We start from the raw sequence: 27,606 nt of genomic DNA on the forward strand, positions 1-27,606 counted from the left end.
TTAAACTGCATTCCCAGTATTCCAGAGGTATTTCTAGCACGTTTAACAATAGGTTTTGTACATTTTGGCTCAATTGCCAAGATTTTATTGAGGCAGAAAATCCAATTAACCAAAATTGGAATTTTTCCTTGGTAAAGACTTCAGGCTTGACCCCTAAATCAGTAAAATCATCATCATCCAGAAAACTGAACTGTTTTGGTAGAGGCAGGTGCAGCACCCTTTGATTTTTGTCCTCATGCTATTGAGATATTTGGATATTCTGCTAAAAATCCTGCTGTGGAAAGGAAAGGGTTCAGGAAAGTGAGCCTGCATCTAAGAAAGGTTCAGGACTATAAATAGGCTGAGAGCTTCTCCTGAAACCTCGAGAGCTGGGAGAAGGACGAGGGGTGGGGAGCATTCTGTGAGGACTCTGTGTTACCTCAGCACCTGAAGTCTCAGAACCAATTTGAAATTCTAGTGTCCTAAGGCACAACAATTTTGATTAATGACGAGGGGAACATCCCCGTCCCCACTGCCTGAGAAGCAGAGGGAAGAGCTGGCTGCCAGGACAGAACAAAAGCAGCATTTGTTCGTGTGGACAAACATTGCAGAAGTGGAGGGAAGATGGGCTGTGGGTGTTCCCAGGCCGCTCTGATGCTGTGGAAGCATCCTGGCTCTGCCTGTGGAGCTGCTGGCTCATGTGGTCAAGCTTAAGAGCCAAATTCTCCACAGAGGCCGTGAAGGAAGAAAAGTTTAAGAAGTGGGGCTTTTGTGGAAGTGGAACACCAGGCTAAAACATGGTAATAACCTGTTTTCCAGAGAAAAAATAAAACATGCCCACAGTGGTCAGGCACTCTAGGAGAGCAAAGAGTCGAGTGTCTGGGAATTGAGGAATAGGAATGGGTTTAATTCAGCATTCCTTAGAAAGGAGCCCTCCCAGGGAATCATCCTGCCCTAAGGCTGGCAGGGGTGAGGAGGACTCCGGACAACCCCTGGCTGCCCACACTGCTCAGAGGGATGATGGTGACAGGAACACCACACACAACACCACTGTAAGTTGTGGCCCTCGTCTGTATTTTGTCCTTTTTTTTTTTCCAGTAACACTCGTCAGTCTCAGTATTTTCTGTTGGTAAGACCTGGGGGGGATTTGGAGGGAACTAAAAGCACGTTTGTCCTGTCCACAGCTGACACAGCGGCGTGGGTGGGGATGGACCTGTAGTGGAGTGTTTGTTAGTCAGTTGTAAACTGCCAGCTGTGTGCATTTCACACACACTGAGTACTCTAGAGGCCAGGCTGCGTCATTCCAGCTCCGATAACGTGCACGGCCGTCGGAATTCCTGTCCCCGCTCGTGGAGCCATTTATTGGATACTGCAAAGACACAAAGGTACTGGGTCACTGCACCTGGTCAGCTCCTCCTCTACTGAACCTAAATATGCTCTAGGCCAGCTTTTGGTTAAGCACAGGATTATCTTAATTTTCTGATGGTTTTTAATCACAGAACTGGGGTTGGAAGGGGCCTTAAAAGACTTTCTCATTCCAACCCCGCTGCTATGCACTAATGCGTGAAGTTGGTCTAATAAAAAAACCAACCAAACAACAAAGCAACAAAAAACCTTCCAGTATGGCTGCAAAGCTACAAAAAGATTCTTAAAGTAGATACAATATTACATTTACTTTATACATGTAATGAATGGAATATATTTAACATACAGAGAGATACGAGGTAGATAAAGTAAATTAAATAGATTTCTTTACAAAGAACTTAATTTCTGAAGTCCAGAGGAAAAAGAAAGCCAAGCCACCCCCCAGCACAGGGCAGACTCGGGTCGGAGGCAGGTACTCACCCCATTTATTTCCCACTAGCACTGGGCAGGCCGCGTGCCGCGTGCTGTAATCGCCTTCTCCACTGGGGAAGAGGTTGTACCAGAAGACAGCTGTTCCCTGGGGAGGGCAGGGAACACTCAGCCCTTTGCTCTGTACAACACACACTTTCACACCAGCTCACTGAAGGGTAAGGCAAAGGTGGCTGCATTTGTGTTTCAGATTCTCCTTTGGAACTGAAGGCTCTTTTCCATATTCTAGCATTTGCTTCCTTAGGAATAAGTCTCCTTTGACTTACTGTATGTCTATAGACTTGGCTCTTAATTTTTTTTAAAATCCTAAGCCACTTTCATTCAACTCCTGACCAGTTAAAGAAAGCCAAGATTATTTACTAAAGACGAACAGCAGGCCAGCAAAGACAAACCTTGCTTGATGGAAAAAACTGACAGGAGAATCTCCTAGAGATGCCTCAAGACTAATCAACTGATAGATCTGAGTATTTTCAAGATGTGTTTTGAAGCATTTAAATGTTTTGCAGTATCAACACATGGAATGTCAGGGCCCTTGGAATCACCAGCACAGCTCCAGTTGCTGCACTTAAGGAAAATCACAGCACTGGTATGACAGCACAGAGGTGCTTACAGTTATTTTAAAGGTTCACTTTAAAGCTCTGTTTGGTGCCTGTTATGTTTGAGTAGGTGGGGAGGAGTGGTTTTATCTGCTGGATAAATCCTGCTCACCTTTTTTGGCCAAACGCTGGCTCCCACTTCAGGGAAGACCGTGGCTCCCCCTGCTGACACATCGCTCATCTGAACAGGTGGGGAAGCACAGGTGAGTTCAGGCTGATAAAATCTCACTTTTTAGTAAAAGTGAAGTTTAATTTCGACATAAACCCCTTAAAAAGGCCAAACCTGCTCTGTTCCCAGTGCAGTCCCAGCCTTGTCCCTCCCACTTGAGTGTTAAGGCAGTGAACATGCTGTAAATTCTGATGCAGATACAAAAATAAACAGGCAGGCAAATAATTTCAGCTAATGCTCAAATTTGGGGGAAAAATCCTCCTTAAGACACATGGAAGAACCACAAAGTCTGGGTAAGAAGACACCCCCCCCCCCCCCCCCCCCGCCATGTATTACCCCAAAGTTAGTGGCTGCTTCACTTGCAAGTCCCTTCAGTAAAAAAGAATGAAAAAAAAAGCAGAATTAAATCATTCAGTGGTACAGAATATGCAGTGACAGATGGCAGAAATTTATCACTTACATAAAACAACCAAGTAGCAATTCTGTTGCCTGTTCCCAATTCCTTAAAAGCATCTGGCTCATCTTTCTGTGAACAAAAGCAGGCAGATTCCATCAGCATTTCTTTCTGGTTGCTGAGAGCAGCCAGTGACACACAGCTGCTGAGCCAGCAGCACACAACAGACTCGTGCAGAAGAATTAATCCAACCCCCTGATTTGGAAGGAGGGGAGGAATGCAATAGGAGTGAATCTATTAATTTAAATAAACCAGGCACTTTGAAATTCTGTCAGGGAGGGAGGGAGGGTGGGCATTAAGCCCAGATTTCTAATGGGCAAGAACAACTGTGCTGTCTGAGGCCGAGTCTATAAATCCTCCTCACAGCAAACTGAATTATTTAATTACACTCATCCCCCCTTGTCCTTGGCAGCAGCCAGGACAGCTCTCAGTCCCAGGGGCAGCTGGGACACCTCCCTGCCACACTCCACTTTGGATTCCAGCTGGGAAGCAGGGAGGAAGCCTCAGTGACAAACCAGGCAACTAAGACGTGTTTAGCACTTGGCTTACAAGAATGAACCCCCATTTTGATGAGTTTTGACACCAACTTCTGTCACACCTCTGTTTTTAAACCCACCCCTGAGGCCACAATTTGTGTGCACTGAAATTCCAGCAATTGTTACTCCAGGAAACAACCCCAGGGCTTCCAAACAAAACCTGTTACTCAGTTGCAATGCCTTGGAGCACCTGCTTACAGAGCAGAGATCCTGATTCAGAGTTGGTGGCTGGGATTGGCAAGATTAAGGTTAATCTGAAGGAGTTAAACCACACAGAATTATGCCCAGTAAATAACCAACTGAATTTCAGCAGTCTGCAATTTAAACTGGAATAAAACAGGTGGACAACTTCAATCCAATTAAAAACTTAAGGAGAGTGAAATAAGACTTTTTCCAGTTGTCAGGAGTCTGCTGGCACTCATTTTACAGGTAACAACCTCCACAGGTTCAGCTGGTGGTTTAGAGGGCTTTCTCCATGGACATGGATTAGGAAAGTGGAAGAGCTACAAAATTTAATGCACGTTGAAGAACAGAGAGTGTGCCCCAGCCCAGAAGCCCAGGCTTCACCAGGTCTAGCTCTCCTCCAGCTCTTTACTTGCCCGTGCAAAGTCAAAGTGGGGCTCATACTGTCCTCCCACTCCATAATTTGCCACCTGAAAAAGAGAAACACAGCGCTTGTGAAGAAGAAAGAGGTGAAGACAAAACAGGACTTACCCTTCCAAAATCAAAATGAGGCTCATACTGGCCTCCTACGCCGTAGTTGGCTACCTACAGTGGAAGAAGCACAGGATCTAGTAAATCAGTATTTATCCAGGCAAGAGTTCGACTGTCAGCTACAGCCTTTGCACAGATGAAGTTTAAACACCAAGTCCCAGGAAATGTCGAGCCTCTGTCAGCTACAAGAGCACATCCAAGACTGGCACTGCAGGATGCAGCGTGCTCCATGGAAGGAACCTGGTGCTTCCCAGGCTAGAAAAGCATTTTTCTCCTACAGAAAACTTTTCAGCCTCTGTTCTCTTCAAAACGTGTCACGGTGCTTTTACATCATCAAATTTAAACCACTTTTTGACCTAAATTTAAATGTGTCAATAGAGAGGGTCACCTGTCCTTCTTGCCAATTGGTTATAAAAAAATAACCTCATTTTTTAACCAGCTCCATGGCCATTTTATCACCAGGAACCTTGACAGAGGGGCAAGGAGCAGAGCAGGTTTCAGAACCACTTTGTGGGTGTCCTGCTTCCCAGGTACTCAGGCTCTGCTCACAGTCAGGGAAGCAGCTGCTCATTTAAAGGCCTCAAGCAAATAAACAAAAGCACTTCTAAGTTACAATTTTCTCAAGTTACACATACAGCCAGTGTTTCCCACACCCCAGGGACAGCAGGCAGACTGGTGGCCTTCCTTGAGTACAAGTCAAGCTAAACTTTTAACTGTCTCCAACAGCAGCAAAGTTTGACCCTGCAGCCATGAAACTCAGTTAGTCTAAATGAAAAGGAATTACACAGCCAGAGTTTCAGTTATCACTGTTTCCTTTCAGCCCCAAAAAGCCACTTCACACTGAACAGCTGCTCTGCAAAGACAGCTTTGTTTCCTCCTCTCTGTAAATAAGTGAGTTTTTGTGGTCACCCGCCCTGAGCAAGCACAAGCCATCCATCCACAGTGAAATGCTGACTGCCATCCAGCACCAAACCCACCCTGACACTCACCTGCAGCTCCTCTGCTGTGGAGACATCCAGCCCTGTCAGGTCCTGGATCCTGGTGTTGATCCGGGACACCACCGGGCTCTCGTACCCCGACAGCCACGCGCTGAGGGGGGGACAGTTAGTGACACGTGACAGCAACAGGCGGCACGGCAGCAACACTTGGAGTTACTTGGAATGTCAGATTAGTTCTTAGGACTTGTCAAGAATTTGGTAGCATGACCAGAAGTGCTTCTAGGGCATTACAAAGCCCTGAATTCAATGAAGGTGTTTTCTAGAAAGACCAATTCCAGCACTGGTTTAAGGGAGCTCCCTAAGCAAGGGCCTGCATTCCCACACTGGGCTGAAGGAAATGTTCCCAACTGCTTCAGGCTCTTTTTTAAACTAGGCATGCACAGTTCTGCTCTTACCCCACTCCCACCAGCTAATGCAGCCCCCAGGGGCGATGTGTTTTGAAGCAAGATTTGGGAGGGTGGGTTGCTGTATTTGTCTGTGTAGCTGTAACTCAGCTCCCCGAAATGTCACACACTTCCAGGCCAGCACTCTGTGAGCTGCCCTTTCTCATCACTTAGCCCTGCAATGCTACTAAAAATCACTCTGAAAACAATTAAATAATGCATTAAATTGAACAATTTCTACCAGAACAGCCTATTACAAATCTGGTATTTAGCACATGCTTCAGGTACACAGTGATTTTTAAGGGGGGGAAAACCCCAAACTAACCCCTTTTTAAAAAAAATATAAATGTGGAAGGTCAGCCTCAGTTTCAAGGGCATCTTTCAAAATGTTTGCCTCCTACTGTGTATTAAGAGTTTTTCAACACCTGCTCACCTGATGCCTGTTTCTCTTGCTGCTTTTCTCATCCCATGCCAACCACTGCACTAATATGGGTGATAATACTGATGATTTGGGGCTCATTTTCCCCCATTTTGTTTTTTTGGCAGGAAAACAGAGACAGCTATTTCTACCTTTTTTTTTCCTAGCAGCTGACTCAGCTTTTAGGCTCAGCAGTGCTTCCTGCTGGACAGAAATCTCTGTGCCCAGAGCCCAGCTGGAAACTATCAGTTGCAGCATCCCTGTATTTTTACTCAAATCAACCTTCACATCTACACTAAATTAAAGTTTTCTTTAATTTGTATTTAAAAAACCCATAAATCCCCGAAGACTTTGCCTGGGAGGAACAGCAGCCTGACACATGACACAAGGCACTGACACAGGTTACAGAATCTCTACGAGCATTTTCTCAATGACAAATGAACTATAAGATGATAAAAGAAATCACATTTCTCAAGACAGACATGCACAGACCCATCCACTGCTGAACGCTGTTAGTACGAGGAGATGTTACAACACAACCTGCTTTGATTTCAGGTGGCAGAAGAATGCAAAGACATGGATATGAAGCATTTACCAAACAAAAACCCCAAAAAGCAGCCATGCTACACAGCCATGGTGACCAGGTAATGCTCACAAGCAGCCCTAACCTCACATTTAAGGCACAAGAAAAACCCTGACACACCTACCAGCTTCAGAGTGTAGGCTCTCTCTGCTTCTGCCCAGTCTGTTAGTAAAGGCTTAAAGGAAAAAAACCCAAAGAAAGGAAAACCCAAGCATTCTTGCTGTGTTGGTTATTTAGAGTGGCAATGAATGCTTCACCAGGAGAAAACTGCAGCCTTTCAGGAAGGGGAGTACTGTATGTATTTTAAAAATAAAATTAACTGCCTCAGCATACAAAGAAAGCCTATGAAAGGTGGAGGAACAGGGAATTGAAACCATATTCCAAGTGCCAGCCTGTCTGCTGGGTGCTGAGCAAAACCACAGGGAGGCCTACAGGGGGATTTAACCCTGGAAGGTGTTATGAAACCTGCATCCATGGCCTTGCCTGCTCACAGAGTATTCCAGCTGTCCCACATTCCCTCCTCCGGTGCTGCCTCAGCTTGGTCCCTCGCTGATAGAAGTGCCTCATTCAAAACAGTTTCTTCACACAAAGTTGGCTTTTCTCCTGCCCTTGTCTTTCAAAGAAAGACACTCCCTGACCAGTGGTGCAGGAGGTGCAGCATTAACAGCCTTAAGCATGCTCAGCAACCCGTTTTCTTTTGATATTTACGTAATTCCCCGTCCAGTAACTGCACACAGCTCTGCTCTTCCATGACCATCTGTCAGATGAGACACTGAATTTGACAGGTTCATTGCATTCTGTCCTATCTTTGACCAGCTGCCACCTCCGAGTCCGTGATGGGCCCTAACAAAAAGGGACAACTCCTGGGAAGCCCAGGCAGGGCAGCTCAAGATGGCACTGAGTTACAGCAGGATTTGGTATTTCGTTAGTGACCACCACACAAGTTTGGGGTTTTGCTGACCCACTCGGCTTTGTAAAGAGCCATCCCTGAGCTGTTACAAAAACCAGAATGCTTCCATTAGCGTGCTGAATTCACACCAGGGGGGCTTTTAACAACTTTTGTATGCATTACAAATGGACAGGAATAATCACATCGACTCATGGAATCGAGAAATGACTTGGTTGGAAGGGACCTGAAAGCTCATCCCATTCCACCCCCTGCCATGGGCAGAGACACCTTCCACTAGACCAGGTTGCTCCAAGCCTTGGCCACTTCCAGGGATGGGGCAGCCACCAAATGTCCCATATTCCTCCCTCTTATAATTCTGCGTGGGGCACCTTAGCGATTTTTAATGGCACAATGCTTCTACACAGAAATAGACCAAGCAGTACATTAAGGAAAAAACAGACAATTCTCTGGAGCTACTGAACACACAAGGGGCACATCCCCCCAAAATCTCATCTCCTCAGCTGCTCTGGTCAGTCTAGGAGCAGACATTACACCCCAACACTACTTCTGTAAGTCACTGGCCACAAAATACTGGCATTTACGTTTAAAAGCCTTCTAAGCCACACATGGTGTGCAGAAAAGTACCAGCAGAGACACAACAGGGAGCGAGTAAAAGCCCAGCCTGGTATTTCTGAAGTGGAAACTTTTAACATTACGTGCTGCAAGCTCTGGCTGCCTGCTGGGAGGAGAGAGAAGGGGGAAAAGGCAGTTTTTATCTTTAAAAGCAGTGTGTGAGTGGGTGGGTTTATCCTGGTGCTGCACACACAGCTCGGTGGTGCTGGCAAGGTGCCCCCCTTCACAGAGCTGCCACGTCCCACCAAGGGAACAGTAGCTCTCTCAGAGACAGGAATGCTGTAATTTAGGAGGGCATGTGCTGGGAAGGAATGTTTGGAGGGGGAAAGCAGTCATCTATTAAAAAAAATAAAGTGAGCATTTTTTGGTTTTCAGGAGCAATGATTCACTGAAACCCAAACCAGCTCGAGCAGCTCCAAGGGAAAGATGTCTCTGGAAGTGCAGGAGAGCAGCAGGAACAGCACAGGTCCTCTAAATCAGGCTGGTGGGGGTGGCTTCTGCCTCCTACTCCAGATTTAGGTGTCAAGTTCTCTTGGAAAGTCCATAACCATCCTGCAAATCTGCACATGGATGAAAGCAAAGGCATGGGGAAGCAGGAGAAGGGCAGTCCCTCTCTACCCTCCAGGCTGTTCCTACCCTCAAAAAATGGTGTTCCCTACTTCTTGGATGTTTCTCTACAATTTTAATTCCAGCTTCCAGTGAGATACTGAATTTAAAAACTTAGTTCAGTAAAATACTATTTACTTCTGAGAGTTCCTTGGGTACATTGGAAGGAAGCCCCACAGTGCCACATTTTTGAGCACCAAACCTTAATAAGAATTTAAAGGTCCTATTCCCCAGGCTCTGTCCTGGGTTTTTAATTGGCCTTTAATGCTGGGTAGTGCCTTGTGCTATTTTTTCTGACTGGCATCTGCAACACCTCAGGGAATAACGCTTCCTACTAATGAAAAATCGCAACTCTAAATAAAAAGTTCCTTCACTAAGCCTCATCTATTTAAATAGGCACCAATTATGCATCCCAATTTCCATCAGTAATCTGGTCACCTTCTGCAATTCCCATCATTAGCACATCAAGTTTGACATGAGGGGATCCAAATGGATGAAGGAGTTTCCTCAGTAAATACCCCAGAGCTGTCTGGCACAGAGGACAAACCCCACAAGTGCATAAATGAAATACACAGTGACAAATAACCAAGATAGGTAAGACATGGACAGACCCGAACATTAAAAACAAATAAAAATGAAATGCAATGCATGTCCAACAAGAAGATGAACGTTCCTGAAGTCGCTCCGTGGGGGCAGTTTTAAGGAGCAAACATGTAAGAGCTTCCCAGACAACTCCCAAAGGATTCCCACCACCTGCGTGTGCCAATGAGCACACAGACCCACGTGCTGCAAAGGTGCGAGGCATAAAAATAAATGTTTTCAACTTGCCACTAGAGTGGCCTTAAGGACCTCAGCTCCAGTGGTTTTCCAGTTTTCCTGAGACTTATCATCATTCCTGAATCAATCACCTCCCTGTGGTCCCGTATTTGGAAGCACTTTTACCTCTCTGAAGAAATTCACAGCTAAGGCCCTTCAGCTCTGGGCCATTCTAAGTTCAGGGGTTTGTTCAAAGCAGCTGAAAGAACTCTGGGTTTCTATTCAAGCAGCAGCTACGTACCATCATTTCAACAAGGAAATCCCTTAAAATCATCACCTAGCTTTAATGTGCAGTGCTCCCAGGAATTACAGCAGCTCCTAGCTCTGAGCAGGTGTGGATACAGAAGCTTAGGAGCAGAGGTGAGCCAGGCAGGTGCCCCATTGCCCCGGGCGCCAGCAGAGCCCCACACCCACGTTTAGTACGTTAGTCCCAGCGCACAAGCCATGCTCAGCCAGAGAGGGCACTTCCACCTCGGAATGCCACCCCTGACAAGGAATCCCTACTTCAGCAGACCACGTGCTTTGTTATGCGACAGCTCAGCTTGCTTTAGCCCACTCTCTTCGGAAGAAAGGCTGAAGAATAAGAGAAGTTACACAAAATCCCTGCCCGCGTTTAGCGCTGAAGCAGCACGGCCCCAGGACACACTTCCTCAGACAAGGAATCCCTTCCCCTTACCTCTTAGAGACTCTGTAATGTGCTGTGGTCAGTTTCCCAGTCTCAGGGTCATGAACAGTAGCACGGCTCAGCTACAAAAAGAGAAAGGACAAGGCTTACCCACCTCGCAGGCTGCTTTTTGGCCAAGCCCCAGGTGTTTGAAAGGGTTCCGATTGGTCCGGATGCGATGCTCGCAAATTAGCAATGGTTGGAAGGGCAACACAAGCTGCAGCTGCCATGTCCAAATCACAACAAATTGGTTGGAATAATTTGGTTAGATTGTCCTTTCACTTTTTTCCTCCCTTTACTATTTTTCCTTTTTGTTTTTTTGGTTTAAAAAATCAAGAACTTTCTGCAAGTAATTTATGATGCTGAGTTTCCCAGACAATTCCTCCTCACCCAGAAGTTTAACTCCTCCCAGAATTTTGGCTCAGTGCTGAAGGCCTGTGCAGCAAACCTTTAATTACCGTGGCTAAAACCAGGGGAGGGCAGGCAGGGGCAGGTGGTTTCTTTCAGATCCAGCCAATTTTGGAAAGCACTGGCTAAATTCAGCACTTGTAGTACTTAACAGACAAGCTGAAAAGAACCAGGAGCCCGGTGGAAATGAGCCTGTGTTCTGCCAGATTTGTGTCAAGCAGGAGGTAAAGGAGCCCAGCTGGGAGTGTGGGATTATCCTGGACAAGGAGATGTGTGTTTGTGTGCACAGCAAGGACCTGAAGCATCTCTTACACCCAAAAAGGCACTTCGAGGTCTGCTACATTTTCCAAAGAAAGGGAGGACAATTCTTGGTTGTGAGAAGAGCAAGAGGAAAGGAATATATAGATTAAAAACAAAACCAGATTTTACTGAAGGTTTTGTAGCATCTTGTATTTCTCACACTGACTGCAGAGACTTGCTTGAAAAAACACACACTGAGAAGGCGACCAAAAAGGAAAGAACAAATCAAAACACGCCCCCAGAACTTCCAGCTGAAGGAAAAGACTGAGGAACTCAGCAGTAACAGCCTGTTACAGATCTCAGGGAATCACATGGTGGACTACACAGCTGTCTCTTCAGCCCACCTCGTTTCCCCATAATGAGCAGGATGTCCACACTCATTACAGGCCCAAAACCTCTGGCATGGAGCTCTCTTACCTTTTGCTAATTCTGTAATGTGCCGTCTCCAAGGCTCCCGTTATGGGGTTTGAAATGGTGGCTCGCCTCAGCTGTGAAGCGAACCATCAGAAGTTGCATTACAAGCACAATCTGCATCCCAGCAATCCGACCATTCAGAAGCCTCGGGAGGGGGACAACGCCACTGAGCCACCACCGCCACCGCCCCGGCACCGCTGCCGTGGTCTGTCTGCCATGGAGGGGTGGGGGGCCACGGGGAATGAGGGGGAGGCTCCAGTTTTACTAAAAGAAAGGTCTCTTGTTTGGTTTTTTTAAGGTTTTCCACAAGTCCTGTTTCCATGTCTGTAGCGAGAACAGTTCTACAGCAGCTTTGATTTCTTGTGCAATGAAACGTTCTGGGAGCAGCACAGTGGTGTAGCACGTGGACAAGAGGTGCTTTGTTACACTGTCCTGCCCCTGGATGAGGAGTTTGACAGGTAAATTGAATCCAGGCAGCACCATAAGCCAAAGGTGAATAAACCATTCCTTTTTGGGTCTTCCTGTACCAAAAGCAGCACCGAGCTCCTTTGGGCTCACACAAACTTTTGCTTCACCCATGGTCACATTTACACAGAGTGGGAACTCCTGGCTCAAGGCCTTCCTTTCCCTCTGCTGTGCTCCATTTACTTCGTGCCTTCCCATCTGTGTTAGTATTCCAGCTCAGAACCTCACATCACCCTTTAACTTGGCTCATGTACTACCAGACACTGTCCATCACTCGTAACTGGAAAGACTGAGGTGCAGAGCCCAAGTTTTGGAAAAGGCACAATGTCATGCCGACTCCCAATCAATCAGAAGCATTTCTTTACTGTTAGAATGAACTTAACAAATCAAGGCCTCTCCATACCACCTGACAAGAAAAGATACTGGGAGCTCCCAGTATGCTGCCTCTCCTCTCCTCCCATGCAGACACATAAAAAACCAAGGCACAAACTACAATTCCAGTGAGACTCCAGAGCTGAATAATGAGGCTTCGTGCTGCCAGCACGGCAGAAGGCTGGGCACAGATCAGCCAGGACTGTCTCTTCCCAGAGGATGGCAGCATCCCGAGCATCAGGAAGGAGGAGATGACCTTTCAGTCTCCAAGAACACAACCATTTTGCTGCTGAGCCGTGCAAGGCCTCAGCCACAGGGAATATGGGGAACAGTAACTGCATACAGATGCTCCTGCGTTAAAGGTCTCCAAGTCTTTGCCACGAGCCGAATGTTTGACAGGAAAACAACGACCTCAGCAAGTTCAGAGCTTACAGTCCCACGTTTACAGGTTTGCTACTCTGTAAAGTAGTGGTCTGGTCACGTTCCCTGGGTGTGGAATGCATCACGCAGGAGCAAAGGGGCTCCAACACCTACAGACCAGCAACGGGGGCTCTGATTTTCAGCCCTGCAGCAAAGCTGCCTGGCAGGGGAGCAGGAGGAGATGTCTCACAGGTACGTGAAGGGAAAAATTTATACTTTCTGCTTGCAGTTCAGAACGTGCCTCAGAAACCACAGAACAGAATCACTGAATCACTGAGGTTGGAAAAGACCCCCAAGATAATCAAGTCCAGCCTCTGGTCCATCCCCACCTTGTCCCCAGCCCAGAGCACTGACTGCCATGTCCAGTCATTCCCTGGACACCTCCAGGCACAGGGACCCTGCCACCTCTGTGGGCAGCCCCTGTCAAGGCCTGACAAACTTTTCAGTGAAGAAATTCTTCCCAATGTCCAGCACATCAGGCTTCAGGGAGCTTTAAAATCACCTTCAGGCTCCCTAGCAGATGGTGCAGTGGCCAAGGACAGCCTCACCCCCCAGCTGCCCACGTACCACCACAGCTGCTCTACCTCACGGCAGGCTAAGGCAACAGTTTCTCCTGCACTGAATGCTCTTATTCCCCTAATCTCCATCTGCTCAGCTCATTCTGGACAAAAACCCATTTAGGCCAAAAGGAAAAAAGCAGGAAAATTACCTTTCTATAAGCTTAAGTCTTATTTTAGAAGTCACAGATAATTGATGGAAAAATAAATTAATATAACTAACTACATCTTCCATGTATATTTGTGGATGCAGGGTTGCACCAACTGGATACAGAAGGCAACTCCATCAGTTTGCTGTTTGCCTTGGACACTCCTGTTTTCTCAGACAGCAGAGCTGCCCTGGATTATTCCTCACTGAGAGACAGGAACCTTTGCATCCAGTGTCTGAAACAGGGTTGATGAGCCACCATCGTCAATAAGAAGGCAAAACCCACCACCTAAGTCCTGCCCTCTTAAAGCACTTTTGTCTGCAGGCAGCTTCCAAGCCTGGGAGACAGAAGCCAGTCTTATGCCAAAATGGAGAATGCAACCATTCTTTCTTGTCTGTACAATAAGGTGGCATTCCAGGACCATAGGAATGGCTGCCTTTCCCTTCCAGACTTAAAAAGGAAAAAACAAAAGCCAGAAAACCAAAGAAAATTCAGGAATGCTCCAGTACACCCTCACTGCTTTATGTTTGCTCTCTGTTGGAGAACATTCTCCTCCTCATCTGATCCAGCTGAAATTGTGTCTGCTGGAAGAGTCTGACAATCCTGCACTGCTGTGACCTGGCTCCAGTCGTCACAGAGAATTCCCAGCTGTCCCCAGGCTCCTTCAAAGGCAGGCACCCAGAGCTGCAGGGTGAGGCAAGCGGGGTGCGAGCGCAGTGCGCACACGCCGGCGTGCCCGCGGAGCCGGCCGCGCGCTCCCACCGTGCAGCTGGAGGTCAGGGCTCCAAAGGCACGGAAGTGTAAGGCATTTACCCTGGGCTTGGCGAGCTCCTTCACGGTCTCGATCTCCTCGTCCGAGATGATGTCCAGGAAGCGAACGATCCGAGGCTTGTCCCACTCGTCCTCCTGCTTGACAGGGCCCAGGATGTACCTGGGATTCCTGTTCCCGTCGTAGTAGCGGCAGAAGAGCCTCTTTTGTCTCCGGGGAGTCTGGAAGGGAGGCAGAGCAAGAGGGAGTCAGAGAACTCCAGGGGACATTGATATCTCCAGGGAACAGAACATGTCCCGGACACACAAACAATTCCCTCTCCCTGCCTTGTTTTGGGACAGGTTAAAGAGATTATTTCAGTTTGAGAAGCCAGTACTGGCTGCACATTAATGTTACTGTGCAATACTTCGACAGGCATTACTTTACACAACCCTACTAAAATAATTTTATTGCTGAAAAACCCACCCTTATTTAATTCTGCATGTAACCCCAGACTTCCAGCCTCCTCATTCAATTAATGACACTGATGGAGCACACCCAAGACAGCCAGCAGTGCCTGAGGCAGCGTTACTTTCTGTCTACTGGACAGACTGAAACGGGGAAGAAATCCAACTCATGATCCTCAGCTCTGCACAGTCATCCAGCTGCTCTAACAACTTCCTTGCTTGCACACCACACACAAATTCCTGACATTGTTTGGTTTCAAACATTTGAGAACAGTCTACTCCACTTTACCATTTTGAGCCCCTCCCCACGGCACAGCATTTCGTACTTCCTTCTCTCGGGCAGGTAATCCTTTTTCTTAACCTCAGTTTCCTTCTCCTGCTGGTCTTCTGAATCTGTGCTGGACTTATTTGCCTCTTTCTCTTTAGCCATGATGTATTCGAAGTATTTCATGTTCCCGTTTGCTCTTTGATGTTCAGGATCTGTTGACACAGAAACAGACGGGGATCACTGGCAGGTTTCCAGCCCGTGAGGAATCCTCCAGACGTGGTTATTTACAGCAAGCAAAAGGAAACAGATGCACAGAACTGCTTCTCAAGCCCTCACTGCACACGGGGGTCCCAGCAGTAAGGAAAAGGGTTTGGCCATTCCAGCCCATCTCACCAGAGAGGGAGAGACAAGGGAGAGAGCTGGGACAGCATGACTGGCTGTAAAGCTGAGAATTCCCTGGTGGGATTTAAGATTTCTGGTGACAAAGCTTTTTAACTTACAGAATTAGCTTCAGTTCTTTAATAAATGGGTCTCTGTAGCTATGGCTATGTTTGAGTTAGTGCTGAGCTTCCCAGAGCATCCGTTACACAGTCAATCAGCAGAGTATTTACAGAAGAAGAAATACTTTCATTTTTCATGAAACAGACTCTTATCTCACTGTCTTGTATTCTGTATTTCTTGTTTTTACATGTGTTTCATCTTCAGCATGCTGAATTCGTATTTAAATCATCTGCAGAGATTTCAGTATCACCAATTTAGTTTCAATTTCATTAATTTTGGTTTTGCCTCTACCTAAGGGGAAGTAATCTCAACGCAGGAAAGCAAAAGGTAGGGAGAGAACCAGATTTCAGGCAGCAGTGGCTCAGGTAAGGGGATAGAAGCCAATAGTGTCAGGAGGCAAAGACCCTTCAGCAGAAAGGAGCAAATCCCCATCTAAAAAAGTAAAAATGCACTTTACAAATGCACATACAAGTCAGAGTCTGGGCCAGCCTGCACTCCCCAGGACAAACCCACACAGAGCTGTGTCCCTGTCCCCATACCCAGCTCCAGGAGGCGCCTGGTGAGGGCCATGGCCTTGCCCAGGTCCCCCTGCTGGTACACAGCGTAGCTCAGGTAGTCCAGGATGTAAACTTTGTCTGCAGAGGACACTTCTCCCTCATCCAGCTGCTTCAGGGCTTGCTCCATCCACAGCTCCGTGTGGTAGTAGTCAGCCTCCGTGTAGGCAATCTTCCCCAGCTCAAAGCAATCTTCAGCTGTTAGAAAGGATTTGTGCTTCACACCTGGGTATTTAAAACAAAACAAACAGATTACACGGGGTTCCAGACCAGTCCTCCGAGAAACATTTGAGTTATTTCTCATTCCTCACAGCAGGGTTTTATTTCTGCTCTCCCACAGCTCCTTTCTGCAGTACCTATTTGTTGAAGTCTCTAAAGCCTGTAAATCCTTGGCACACAAGCACTCAGATGCAGCTTTCCATTGCCAGAATAGCAGCAAACAGCGAAATGTCTCTACCACTAGTGAAAAATCAAATCAAACAAAGCTTCCTTCCTCAAAACCCCAACCACTTAGAGCAAGAGCAAAAATAAGCCAAATTTGAAGTTTCAGAACACTGTTTTCAAGGACATCACATTATCACTTTCAAAATGTTACTGAACCACGACTTGTTACTGACAACTTGGTGGGGGAGGAAAAGGAAAACATCAGGGAGTAAATTCCCAGCTGCTTGAGATTTTTTTCAAGTCAGTCATTTTTAGAAACATTTTAAGTGACCTCTGAAAGATTAAAGCACTAGTAGGCAAATTACAGATTCCTGGTTTTGCCTCTGGAAATACAGGCCCTATGAAAAACCAAATTTAATCTTGTAAAAGGAAAACAGGACCTGCCAGTGTTACAGCTAAAATTACATCTTAATCCATTCTGAGTTTCTAACAGCAGCTCTGCAGTGCTCAAACAGGGCAGCTGTTCTGCTGTCCGTTCCTGCTCCCCCACTAAACACCTTGTGTCCATCCTGTGATGGGCAGCAACTGCAGTTTCCTGAGCCTGAATCTGCAAACTCTCAAAGGACACAAAGATTTTGCAGCAGCTGAGATTCTGGACCAGTAGAAATTCCCTGGAAATGAAGAAAAGGAGCACAAACAAGTGACCACATGGGGAAGTATCCCTTTGGAGCTCTCCAGAGCCCAGCCTATTCTCTTTTCTACTCCAGACCTTCCAGGTTCTGCCATTACACCTCACTGCACACAGTCTGGACAGCTCATTGCCTCAAGAGCAGCAAAACTTCTTGTATTTCTGTGCTGTTTGAAGAAAACAGCAATGAGCTGCTCATTGCATTAGAAGGAATTTGTAGGTCCTTGAGAAGGTCTTGAACCAAACCCAAAAGCAAGGTTATACATCATAACACATAAAGCCAATTACCCTTAATTTTATTAGGCATCTGACCACAACGAGCACTTGCAAAAACACAGATGGATTGTACAGAGCTGATTTTCTGCCAGCTGGCACGGGACTATTTTTGAGCAGAGGAAACAAGGAAGACTCAGCAGAGAAAGTTTTCTGACAAAAAAAGAAGTTGTGTCTCCTCCTGCACAGAGCAATCTATTGAAGATCAGCTCAGGCAATGCCACACAGGCTCAAGTCTGTGCATGCACCATCTTCTGCTCCTCAGTTTGTACAATCCCTGAAGTTTAAACTCAAAGGAACTTGTTAACATGCATTAAGTTGTGCAATAAATCCAGGTATCTGCCAGTGCAACGCAAGGAAAAACCCCCTTCTAGGCAAGATTTTATTGCTATTGATTTTTATTAAAAGCTATTGACACTACATTATCTTACCACAACTAGAAGAAAGATGCAGATTTCAACCAAAAACCACCTTTTTCATTACTTTTAGCCAGCTCAAACCCCTTCCCAATGTCGCCTTCAGGCTGAGCAGTTAAACAAGGTGCAGCAGAGCAAATGATTTGTAATCAGGACATTCAGGAAATGGAACTAACAAACATGGATGGCTCTCACCTGGCAGGTTCCCTCTTGAGAGGGTGTCTGTGTCCAGGTTGTAGGTGTCCTGGAGCCGCAGAAGGGCCTTGGCTGCACCAGTCTGATCCTCATCATTCGGGAAGAACTGCCTCTGGATTGTCATGTTGGAGATAAAGCCTGGGAAAGACAGGGAAACACGTGGTCACCTCTGTCCTGGGCACTGGATAAACTCCCTACTGCAGGGAAAGCCAAGACCCACCTTCACACAAGTCTGAACTGAACTCATGGCACAGGCTGCGCAGCTGGCTTTTGGTTTGGGTTGTTTTGAAGAAAGCAAAGGAAAAATCAAAAAAGAAACACCTGGTTTTTTGCCCCACTCATTCAGAAGGGCTTAAGACACAGTGGTGCAGATTTCTGGCTGGCAGGTGCAGAGCCTTTCCAGTTGCCATATTCAGCCCCTCTCACAGCAACAGGGAAGCTGAACGTGCTGAATCCTTATCAGAGACTAATCCTGGGTCTTTTTGAAAGCTCTGCTTTCTTGCAATTCCTTACTAGAAACCTCCACCTGGTATTAATTAGCTGTTGAGACAGTCTCTCAGGTCAGATATAACCATCCTGGCTTCCTTTTGCTAAGTGTCTTCCAGAGTCAACTATTTCATGTCCTGTTCCTTGCTAAAGAGCTTCCACTCTTGCTGAAGAAAAGAGGCAGCAATTAAGTGTTTGCTACAGTAATTCAGATTAGTTCCACAAATGCTCAGTCTCAAAAGCAGATTTAATTCAACCCCTGAGGTGTGGAAGGCAACATCCAAGGACCTGCAGTGAGCCTGTGATGCTGGTTTTGGCTGCAGGCACACTCACCATCTGACATGTCCTTGAGGACCAGGCTCTCCAGCTCGCCCCACTCTGTGTTGAGCCGTTTCATCAACTTGAATGCATTCACAGGATGGCCCAAAAACCCCTCTGGGTCTTTCGTGGCAGTGTCTGTCAGCTGATCCAACTTCTCTGCCCATCTATAATGAAAATACTCATTGAAGTGTCACAGAAGTCTGCTGGTGTGCTAGAGAACTGATTTCAAGCTACTCAAATGTCTTCATTAACAAAAAATCCAACAGAAATGGCAAGTTTTTACGTTATCTATATTTAGAACTCTTCTAAAAGGAACAAAAAGGACTACTTCCTTTTTTTTATTAGATCTTCTTCCTCAGCTGCAGCCCAAATCTTGTGCTGCTCTTGCAGTCTCTGTAGGAAGGAACTCCTTCCTCCAAGCCCCAAAAGCACTGTGCCAGCACTTCCATTATGGGCTGTCATGCAGGACTAATCAGAAACAAAGCTTTACCCACACTTTCAATCTTTCAAACGCCCCTTTCCCCCCCTAAGGCTTACAAAAAACGCAGTTCAATGCTTGTCTCAAATTATTTTAGGTTTAGACACACACGCCCCTTGCCTCTCACCACAAAGCTCCTTTCCATGCTGAAAGCTTGGATTAAGAAACATGTAGTTCTCACACTCCCAAATGAGGAGCCCACATCCAGATTCTGGTGCTGCAGCTCCAGCTCGGACTTCTCTAAGTGCCACAAGTCATTCACAACCCCAACGTGCCCCAAAACAAGCACAGCTTTCAAAAAAAAAAAAAAAAGAATAAAAGCAGAAGCAGATCTACAGCATGAAGGCCATGCAGCAACGCCCTGCAATCAGGGTAAATTGATGTTAAAGAGCCACACCCGACAGAGAATTCCAAACCCCAGCAATAAAGCAAATAGAGGATCTGTAGCCTGGAGGGAACTCTGTCCCGGAGCTGAGTTCCTCTTGTCGCAGGATCTGGTGTGCCTGAACTGAACCTGCAGGCTCTCCCTGAGGCAGGGAGGCGTTTACAGCTGCTGGAGCTGCCTCTGGGTGCATCGGCTCTTCCCACTCGGTCCCTCATTGTTTTCCCACACTCTGACAGCCCCTGTGCAGGTCCCTCCAAAACAGGGCTCCAGGTGCTGCTGGGGACCAACCCCAGCTCAGAGCAAGCCAGAGACTGAAGAAACCAACTTCAAACGGTGCCCTGGCACTGCACAAGGTCAAACCCTCCCCGCACCTCCCACTGCAGGGCTGTCAGCCCTAAGGAGGGGCTGAAGCAGCCCGACCCACACGCACAGGGCTGGGATTTCCTGCAGGTGTTTCTGTTTGACAAAAGCCCCCCGGGAGGCCTGAGCCAGCCTCGGCACTTGGGTGATTCACCAGCTGTCACTGCCTTTCAGCTCCCAGCATCCTTCAGATGCCAACAAACAATGCCGGCATGTTTTTCCGGGTTCTTTAATCGCTCTGTGACAGTTTTTTAAACTCTTCTGACCTGACAGGGAGTGCCTCTGATACAGTAGAGACAGAGCTGCAACACTTGTACAATGAGCTGTGTTTACACACTTTTGGATGCCCAACTGGCACTCTCCCATGTTAATTTGTAGCTGTAAAGAATACACTTACAACATTTCAAACCTGTCAGCAATTCCAACCCTGTATTTTCAGTGATAAAGAAGTATCTCTCTTCCTGGGTGGTGGACCACCAGAAGGTAATACACAAACGCTAAAATAAAAACCATCCCTCCATCTAGAACTGTTCCAACACCCTCAAGACAGATTTATACATGTGTCTGAAAGCAAGGAAACCATCCTGTTCAGTGATAAAATGTTTATTTCTAGCTGTGATAAAATCTGACATGCTGGGCTCTGGTCTTATTTATACACCAAGCAGTGCTCAAAGAGAACAACTTACAACAAACACCCAGCAAAACCTGCTACTTAAAGCTTTGCCCCAGAGGAAACATTCCATAAATTTAATCAGCCTTAGGAAGCACTTTTTGCATAAGGGTGGATGCAATTATTAGCCATCAGCATTATGAAACCAACTGCTTACTTTTTGATCTGCTCCAGCTTGCTTTCCTCTGCCTTGATGTAATCTTTGAGTGACACGACCAGATCTTTTTCTGTATTAATTAAGTCTGTCATATGACCTAGAAAAAAAATTAGTTTGGTGAGTGAAGGAGAAACACAAAACCCTGAGAATTAAAAGCATTCTTCCTCTTTTCTACTTTCTTCCATCCCCAAAAGTCCTTCTGCGTTTACTTAAATAACCCTGAAGGAGTATCTGAGTAAGGCCTTTTTTTTTTTTTTTTTTTTTTGAAGGAGAAAAATCTCCTGCTGGACCAAGCTTGTTGCCATGGAAATTAATGTAATACTGGATATTTATTAATAGAACTAATTTAGGATTCATTTGGAAAAGGAAGTAGTTTGCCACAGAGTAATCTTTCATCCGAGCATACATAATGTAAAGCAAATAAAGAGAAAGCTACAGAAACACACAAAGCCTTCATGTTTGATAAACAAGGCTAATCCAGGGCTTTATTCTTGTTTTTAAGATTATATCCATGACTTCAAGGGCTCCCTGGTATTAACTAATAATTGCTTCACCTCCTGCAAGCAGGCAGCTGAACTGGTTCAGCACAAAGGGGTACAGAGCCCACCCTGAGGCCACCAGAACCCAAGGGTGAGTACAGGCATACTGCACCATCATGTGCCCTTGGCAGCTGCACCTCTTCCTTCCACATGTGGGCAACACGAAAATTCTGTTTAAATTCCAGTACCTGTAAGAATAAATAGTGACTACAAAGCCTGGCCAGGGTCACTAGACTGCCCCTGGACTGACTTAAAGCCTGCTTCTCCCAAAAGAAAAGTCTGTAACACGGTAAGAACTAGGAAGTGCGTTTAGTTCTGCACCAATTAAGGCCTTGGATGATTAACACATCATTGCAAAATCAGTTTTGAGGGCTGTCAAGAAACTCTTTTGGCTACACCAAAGCAGGCCTCACCAATGGAAGTGAAGAAGTCCGTGTGGGCACAAGAGAAAGGCAGCAGAAATCCCAGGGCTAGGGCACACCAAACCTTCTTAAACGCCATTGCTCAACAGCTCTCACCTCACCACACACCTGGGAGAGAAACACAGAACAGGTGAAAAATCCCCGCTCACCAGAGAGATAAATCCACCTTCAGAAGAGGCAACTCTGTGTCTTGGGGCTGCTTGAGGCAGCAGAACCCTGACAGCTCGAGCAGCTCACACAGACTGAGTCCCTTCTGCTGACTTTTATACCTGCCTCGTGCAGCCAGAGAGGAAAGAACAGCTCAGGGACAGCGTGCTCACCAGCACTCTTCTTTTTGGCATCCAAGTCATGCTGCAGATAGAGCTGCTTTGCAAAAAGCACTGAAAAAACCCCTCAAACACTGAAAAAAGCCCGCAGCACCAAGTTAAAATACCCATTCTCAAGTTCATCCACTCGATGCGAAAAGTTTCCTTTTTTCAGTCAGAAAGATGCCAGTGGAACAGGTCTAAATGAAAACCCGACACGAGCAGTCCAGGGAGGGAGTTCTGTGCACGCTCCTGCTCCTCAGCTGCTGCCACCACGGAGCCAAGCTCCACACCTGACACAAAAGGCTGCTCTGTCCCTGGATCCTGGGTCAGGTTGTGGCAGGCTCACAGGCAGTGCTTTCTGCAGGGCCAGCTGCCAAGCTCTCAGCCTTTCAGGATCCTGATCCCTTCAGCAGCCCAGGATTGCCTGGCTGCCGCATACTTTAGGAGTAATTATGCTGTCGTGGAATTCACAAGGTTTACTTTTTCCCCCCAAACAAAAGCTTGAACTCCCACATACTGTATCTGCTCAGAAAAAATGAACTCCAGTGCGTGGACTACCAGAAATCGGTTTACAACTCTTCCAACAGCACAACTAATGAAGAAAAAAGAAAGACAAATAGCAACAAGCTCAGTTATGAACTGGTTTGGCCTGTTTAGGAACATAACTTTTATCAAGCAAACAACATAGACCCAGGTGTGGCATTCACACAGGGAAGGCACAAACATAATCAGGAAAGTTCAAAAGTTACACCCAAATAAAAACCATCCCACCCACAAGTGGAGGCATTAACAGGGAACATATCCCTGACTCCAGAGTGCAGGATCTCTCCTCAGATTGCACCTGAGGGTCAGGAGGCAGCTCCCTCCTCTCCTTTCCACCTTTGGCACCCCCGAAGGGAGTTGGATTTACTCTGGGGTTTGGATTTAATCTGGGGACTGCCTCTTGGACAGGACAAGCACAGTTCCACTGGCACCAACAGGAACAACAGGAAACTCGCACGAGCCTAGAAAAGCAGCACAACCTCCAGCTCTTGTAAGTCACCCAAAATCTGCATGACCACAACTGAAGGGCTGATGCATTCCAACACATTCACGGGCAGAAAGCGAGTTGTAAAGTGAGAATTTGGAGAGGGAAGCCTGGAGTTCTCCTTTTCCCCCCCTTGAGCCTCACCAATGCTCTAAAGCAGCCCTGCTGTCCACAGCAGCATTCCTCACCTCTTCCTCCTGGCTCATCCTCCCCCCAGGCAGCCAACAAGCTACACCAGACTGTTTCAAACGCACCTAATAAAAACCCACTGATGTCCACCTCCATTCTTACTGAAAACACCACTCAATTCCTATTTCACCCTGCAGAAAGCCAAGTGCCTCCTGCTCCTTCAGCACTCGAGCCAATACATCTGTGAATCAGTGACAAAGCACAAACAGCTTTACTACACCATAAATATTTGCCAATTCTATCAGTACTGGGAATGCACTGAGCTCTTTGTTTACTGCCCTCAGTGAGCCACAAGAGAAGCTCCAGAAAGTTTCCTTTCTTACTGTTAAACTTTTTAAAAACAAGAAGAAAAACCAACAAACAAAATCACCAAAAAGGTGGAGAAAACAATGCTTCCTCTCCACCTAGTGCTCCCAGTGACAGTGTTCCATCTTGTTTTTCCTCTTCTCCAGCTGCCTTTGCAGCCTGCTCCAACACCAGGCTTCTCCAAAGGCTGTTGCAACCCTATTCCCACCTCCTTATCTCCACAGGCACACAGCAGGAGTGACCGGCAACAGCCACAAAATGCAACACGGGCAACTCTAAGGGGGTACAAACAGAGTTTCTCACACTTAGGCACTAGAAACTGGATCTCCCATTCTTGGAAGAATTTCAAAAGGAAACAGGACGAGCCCATGCACAGCCTAACCGGACCTCCAAGCTCGCCCAACTTAAGCTCAATGACGTCCAGGGGTCATCTTGATTTTCCTTTCCCAGATTTCCTGTCATTTGCAAGGTCCCAGACTCCCGTAATAGCTTTCGGCCACCCAAGATTCCTCCCCCCCCCCGGACGGAACCCGAGCTGGGCAGGACCCGAGGCCACGCTCGCTGCCCTGACAGCAGTTGCTAAGGAGCAGAGCTTTCCAGCTGCTGCGGCAGGAGCAGCCACAGGTTCTCAGTCAAAGAAAACACAGCTCAGTTCATGCAGACGCTGGAAAGCTCTTGGACTCACAGGCTGCCAAACAAGTAGGCTTTAATTTCTTCCTGTTGGTGACATGAAGTAAAACAAGATGAAAATCCTCTCTCCATTACTGCTGTCAGTCTCGCCCTCCTCCTCAGCCGTGTCCCACAAAGATGGCAATTGAGCTCTCGGGGAGGAGGGGATCACTGCCCACGCAGGGAAGTGGGAGTCCAGCTGACAGCTCCAACATGGGAGCTTCCTGCCTCCCCTGGGAAAGTGCACTCACTAAGCTCTGAAACAGCAAAACATGGCAGAGCAGAAAAACGTGAGTGGGGGGGAATAGCAAAGAGCAAACAAACACATAGAGAGAAGGGAAACAAAGCAGCAAGCAGAGGAATGGCACTGCCAAGAGAAGCACAGGATTCTCTGAACACACAACAAACACCATTTCAACTTAGAGGGGTTTTTTTGAGGACTTCCAAAGAGTTCAGCTCTGCTTTACAAGTAGAAAGATGCAAGCAGACAAGTGAAGACAAACAGCAGAGTGACATATGATATAACCTCATCACAACCAAGGTCCTACTAATCAGTGCCCAAAGACTGAATATGTTCATTAGACAAGTCTCCTCACTGCCTTCTCCAAGCTCCCAGGTGCTTACCAGGATCCAGAAAACAGGGTAAAAAATGGAAACTGAGGGGGTACTCAACATGGAACAGCTCTAACTTAATTCCAAACCAGCTTCTTTATTTAGGTAAGAAGTAACTGGCCTGCTCAAGATGAAGTCCACTGCAGGGCCAAGAGACAAAATTGTATCAGCAAGATCCCCAACTTTTGATTTAAAGATGGGTCCATTCTCACAATCCCTACTGGACCCCACTGTATGTAAAATAATAATAATAAAACCCTTTAAACAGTTAAGCTGAGTGGAGGGGAAATGGAAAAGATGGAACCAGAAGTGATAGCTGCTCACTGCCCTAAACCTCTCCTGTCTCAAGGACAACCCAAGTTACAGTCTCATGACACAATGTGAACTGAAAATACTACTGAAAAGGAAAGAACTTTCCCAAAATAAGTACTAAGAACATTTAGCAGTCATCATTGCTTAAAGGTCTCACAGGACAGAAGCACCAGAATCCAGTTCCCGAGTCCTCTAGCACGTTCAAAGGCTGTTTAAAGGCAGTGAAAGAAGAAAGATTTTCCATAAATGCTGCCACCAAAAGAACAGGGTGTGCTTTAGGCATCTTTTAATGACAAAGTTATAATATAATCTTTTATATATTAAAAAAAATAATAACATAATAAGAGATGAGATTCAATTTCAAAGTCAAGTAGGGCGTTCTAGCTGTCATTTACTGCCAAGTTGAAGACAACATTCATGCCTGAATGCAGAGCAGTGGCATTTGTACAGAGATTTGTACTCAGGGAACTGAAGCGAGTCTTCCCTTGATTTCCTCCAGACTAAAACTGAATGGACACAGCCCTCAGCGTCCACTTGTTTTAACTTCCCAAGCCAAGACAAAGCACACTGTGGATGGAATAGAGCAATTATCTTATTAGACACAACAAGCAGGAGGCTATCCTTCTGCTCAAGGATTAGCTGAGCATCTAAAAAGATATACAGAATGTTTTCAGATATCAAGAGTGATTATAAAGAAAGCAGGACAATGCCAACGATCAGCTGGGTTTTTTCAAGGAGTATATTCTTTTAAAGAAAAAAGGTTTCCATATCTATATCAATCTCAGCATGAAGGCATGCTGTTCCTGCTATAAACCTCTGTTTATCTCCACTCCTTATAAAGTATAACCCACTACCTGTCATTTCAGTTTGTCAAACGGCACCGGGCACTTTGCAATTTACATGCAAGCCCCAAAACCACAGCTTTAAACACTAGATTTTAAAGCCATTCATTATGGAACAACATTTAAATCTCTACAGGTCAGAGAGCTGGCTTGGGAAGGAACACAAAGAGAAAGAAAGTTAATCAGTACTCGTGTCAGCACATACTTCAGAAGCAGTGCAGAGTCCTCCGGGTCAAATCAGATGCTTGGCAGTTTGGTCCAAGGCATTAAAACGTATCCAGCAATGGTCCGAGAGCAGCAGTGAGTGTAGAGCAGTAGGACAGAGAACATCCCTGTCCCCAGAGGCAGGCCCCTGCTTCCCAGACAACCCGGGAACTCATTACCTTTACTTTCCGCCCCTGGCAGAGCACCGTCTGCATCCTGAGCCAACAGCCCCCGGCGCTGTGGGAAGCTGCATTTATTTACTTGTTGTAGCCAAGTAAATAAATGGCTCCTTTCATTCACTAAAACCTCGAGCGCTGAACCTTTACTTATAAGTAGGTAAGCACTTCAGCACTCAGCATTCTCCTCTTACTGAAGTCAGCAGAAAAAAAGAAGTGAAACTGAACGCTGGGCAATCCTTTCCGTCTGCAATCCGAAGGATCTTTCCTCTGGGAGCAGCCAGCTTTTCAGGTAAACGGGAAGATTTATTCCAAGTACACGTGACCGTTTTATTATATTTACCAGCAGGCTCAAGGCTCCAGGTCGGAGTTTCTCCTGCTGGTTAAGCTAGATCCTATCAAAATACCTACGGAATGGCATAGCTTACTACAAAGGTAGATGCAAAATTACACATAAAGCAGCTGGCTGAGTCCAACCCGAAGCAGCAGAGAGGGAAACCCAGACAAGCCCCATTCCTCGCAGTGCAATCCCTGCACTCAGCGCGTACCGCCAGCGCTTACGCCAAGTAACTTTCCACCCCTCCCAGCACGAAGCCACGCGCTCGCAGCTCCCGCGGCTGCACGGGCAAGGGGCACCAGCTGCGGGGCCGCGGGGCGGGAGCCCACCTGCAACACCGGAGGGCAGCGGAACCGAGCCCGGCCGGGGGGACACTCCCAGCTACAGCGCCGGGAACGGGAGGAGGCAGAGGAGGAGGAGGAGGAGGAGGAGGCGGCTGTGTTTAGTCTGCCAGCCGCGGGGAAGCCGGCGCGGCGGCGCCCTCCCGCCCCCCTCCGGAGGCTGCCGGCTCCCGTTACGCAAGGGCCGGGAACACCGGCCGGGAGCGCCGGGAGACCGGCCCCTGGCCGCGGGGAGGATGGGGGGCGGCGGAGCGCTGCCACGTATCGCCCCCACCCAGCCCGCCCTCGCGGCGGCCGCCCGGCCCCGCGGCTCCCTTCAGCCCGACCCGCCCGCCCGCCCGCCCACCCCCTCGGCCGGCGCGCGGCGGGGCCGCCGGGCCTCACCTGAGCGCGGGGGCGGCGGGGCGGGAGCAGCACCGGAGCTCCGCGCTCGGCCCGGGGGCTCCAGCGACTGAGCGCCGCCGGCCCCGCCGCCTCTTATGGCCGGCCTGGCCCCGCCCCCTCAGGCCACGCCCCGCGGGGCGGCGCGGCCCGCGCGCTACGTGAGCCCGGTCACAGCGGCGGCCGCCGCTCCGCGCATGCGCGGCCGCCGCG

At 47.4% G+C, this 27,606-nt stretch overlaps 1 protein-coding gene across 3 annotated transcripts; it reads right to left on the minus strand.

Annotated features, from left to right (window-relative positions):
* Nucleotides 1-1,032: 1,032 nt before the first annotated feature.
* Nucleotides 1,033-27,500, minus strand: P4HA1 (prolyl 4-hydroxylase subunit alpha 1). 3 transcript variants are annotated; one of them, XM_048311133.1, is made up of 15 exons: nt 27,397-27,500; nt 21,681-21,797; nt 20,729-20,825; nt 18,691-18,842; nt 17,872-18,009; nt 15,901-16,140; nt 14,882-15,072; nt 14,191-14,367; nt 10,305-10,375; nt 5,292-5,391; nt 4,188-4,241; nt 3,059-3,124; nt 2,542-2,610; nt 1,825-1,921; nt 1,033-1,348 (listed from the first exon to the last, which is right to left on the minus strand). In XM_048311133.1, exons 2-15 carry the CDS (start codon nt 21,766-21,768, stop codon nt 1,278-1,280), a joined length of 1,611 nt encoding a protein of 536 aa, XP_048167090.1. In that variant the 5' UTR covers nt 21,769-21,797; nt 27,397-27,500; the 3' UTR covers nt 1,033-1,277. The 3 variants fall into 3 exon arrangements, with proteins under 3 accessions (XP_048167090.1, XP_048167089.1, XP_048167088.1); XM_048311132.1 differs by lacking the exons at nt 4,188-4,241; nt 10,305-10,375 and adding exons at nt 4,303-4,356; nt 11,418-11,488; XM_048311131.1 differs by lacking the exon at nt 4,188-4,241 and adding an exon at nt 4,303-4,356 and having other exon boundaries at nt 27,397-27,499.
* Between the last annotated feature and the right edge of the window lie 106 nt (nt 27,501-27,606).

The sequence above is a fragment of the Corvus hawaiiensis genome, chromosome 8 (assembly GCF_020740725.1).
Source record: "Corvus hawaiiensis isolate bCorHaw1 chromosome 8, bCorHaw1.pri.cur, whole genome shotgun sequence".
Lineage (NCBI taxonomy): Eukaryota > Metazoa > Chordata > Aves > Passeriformes > Corvidae > Corvus > Corvus hawaiiensis.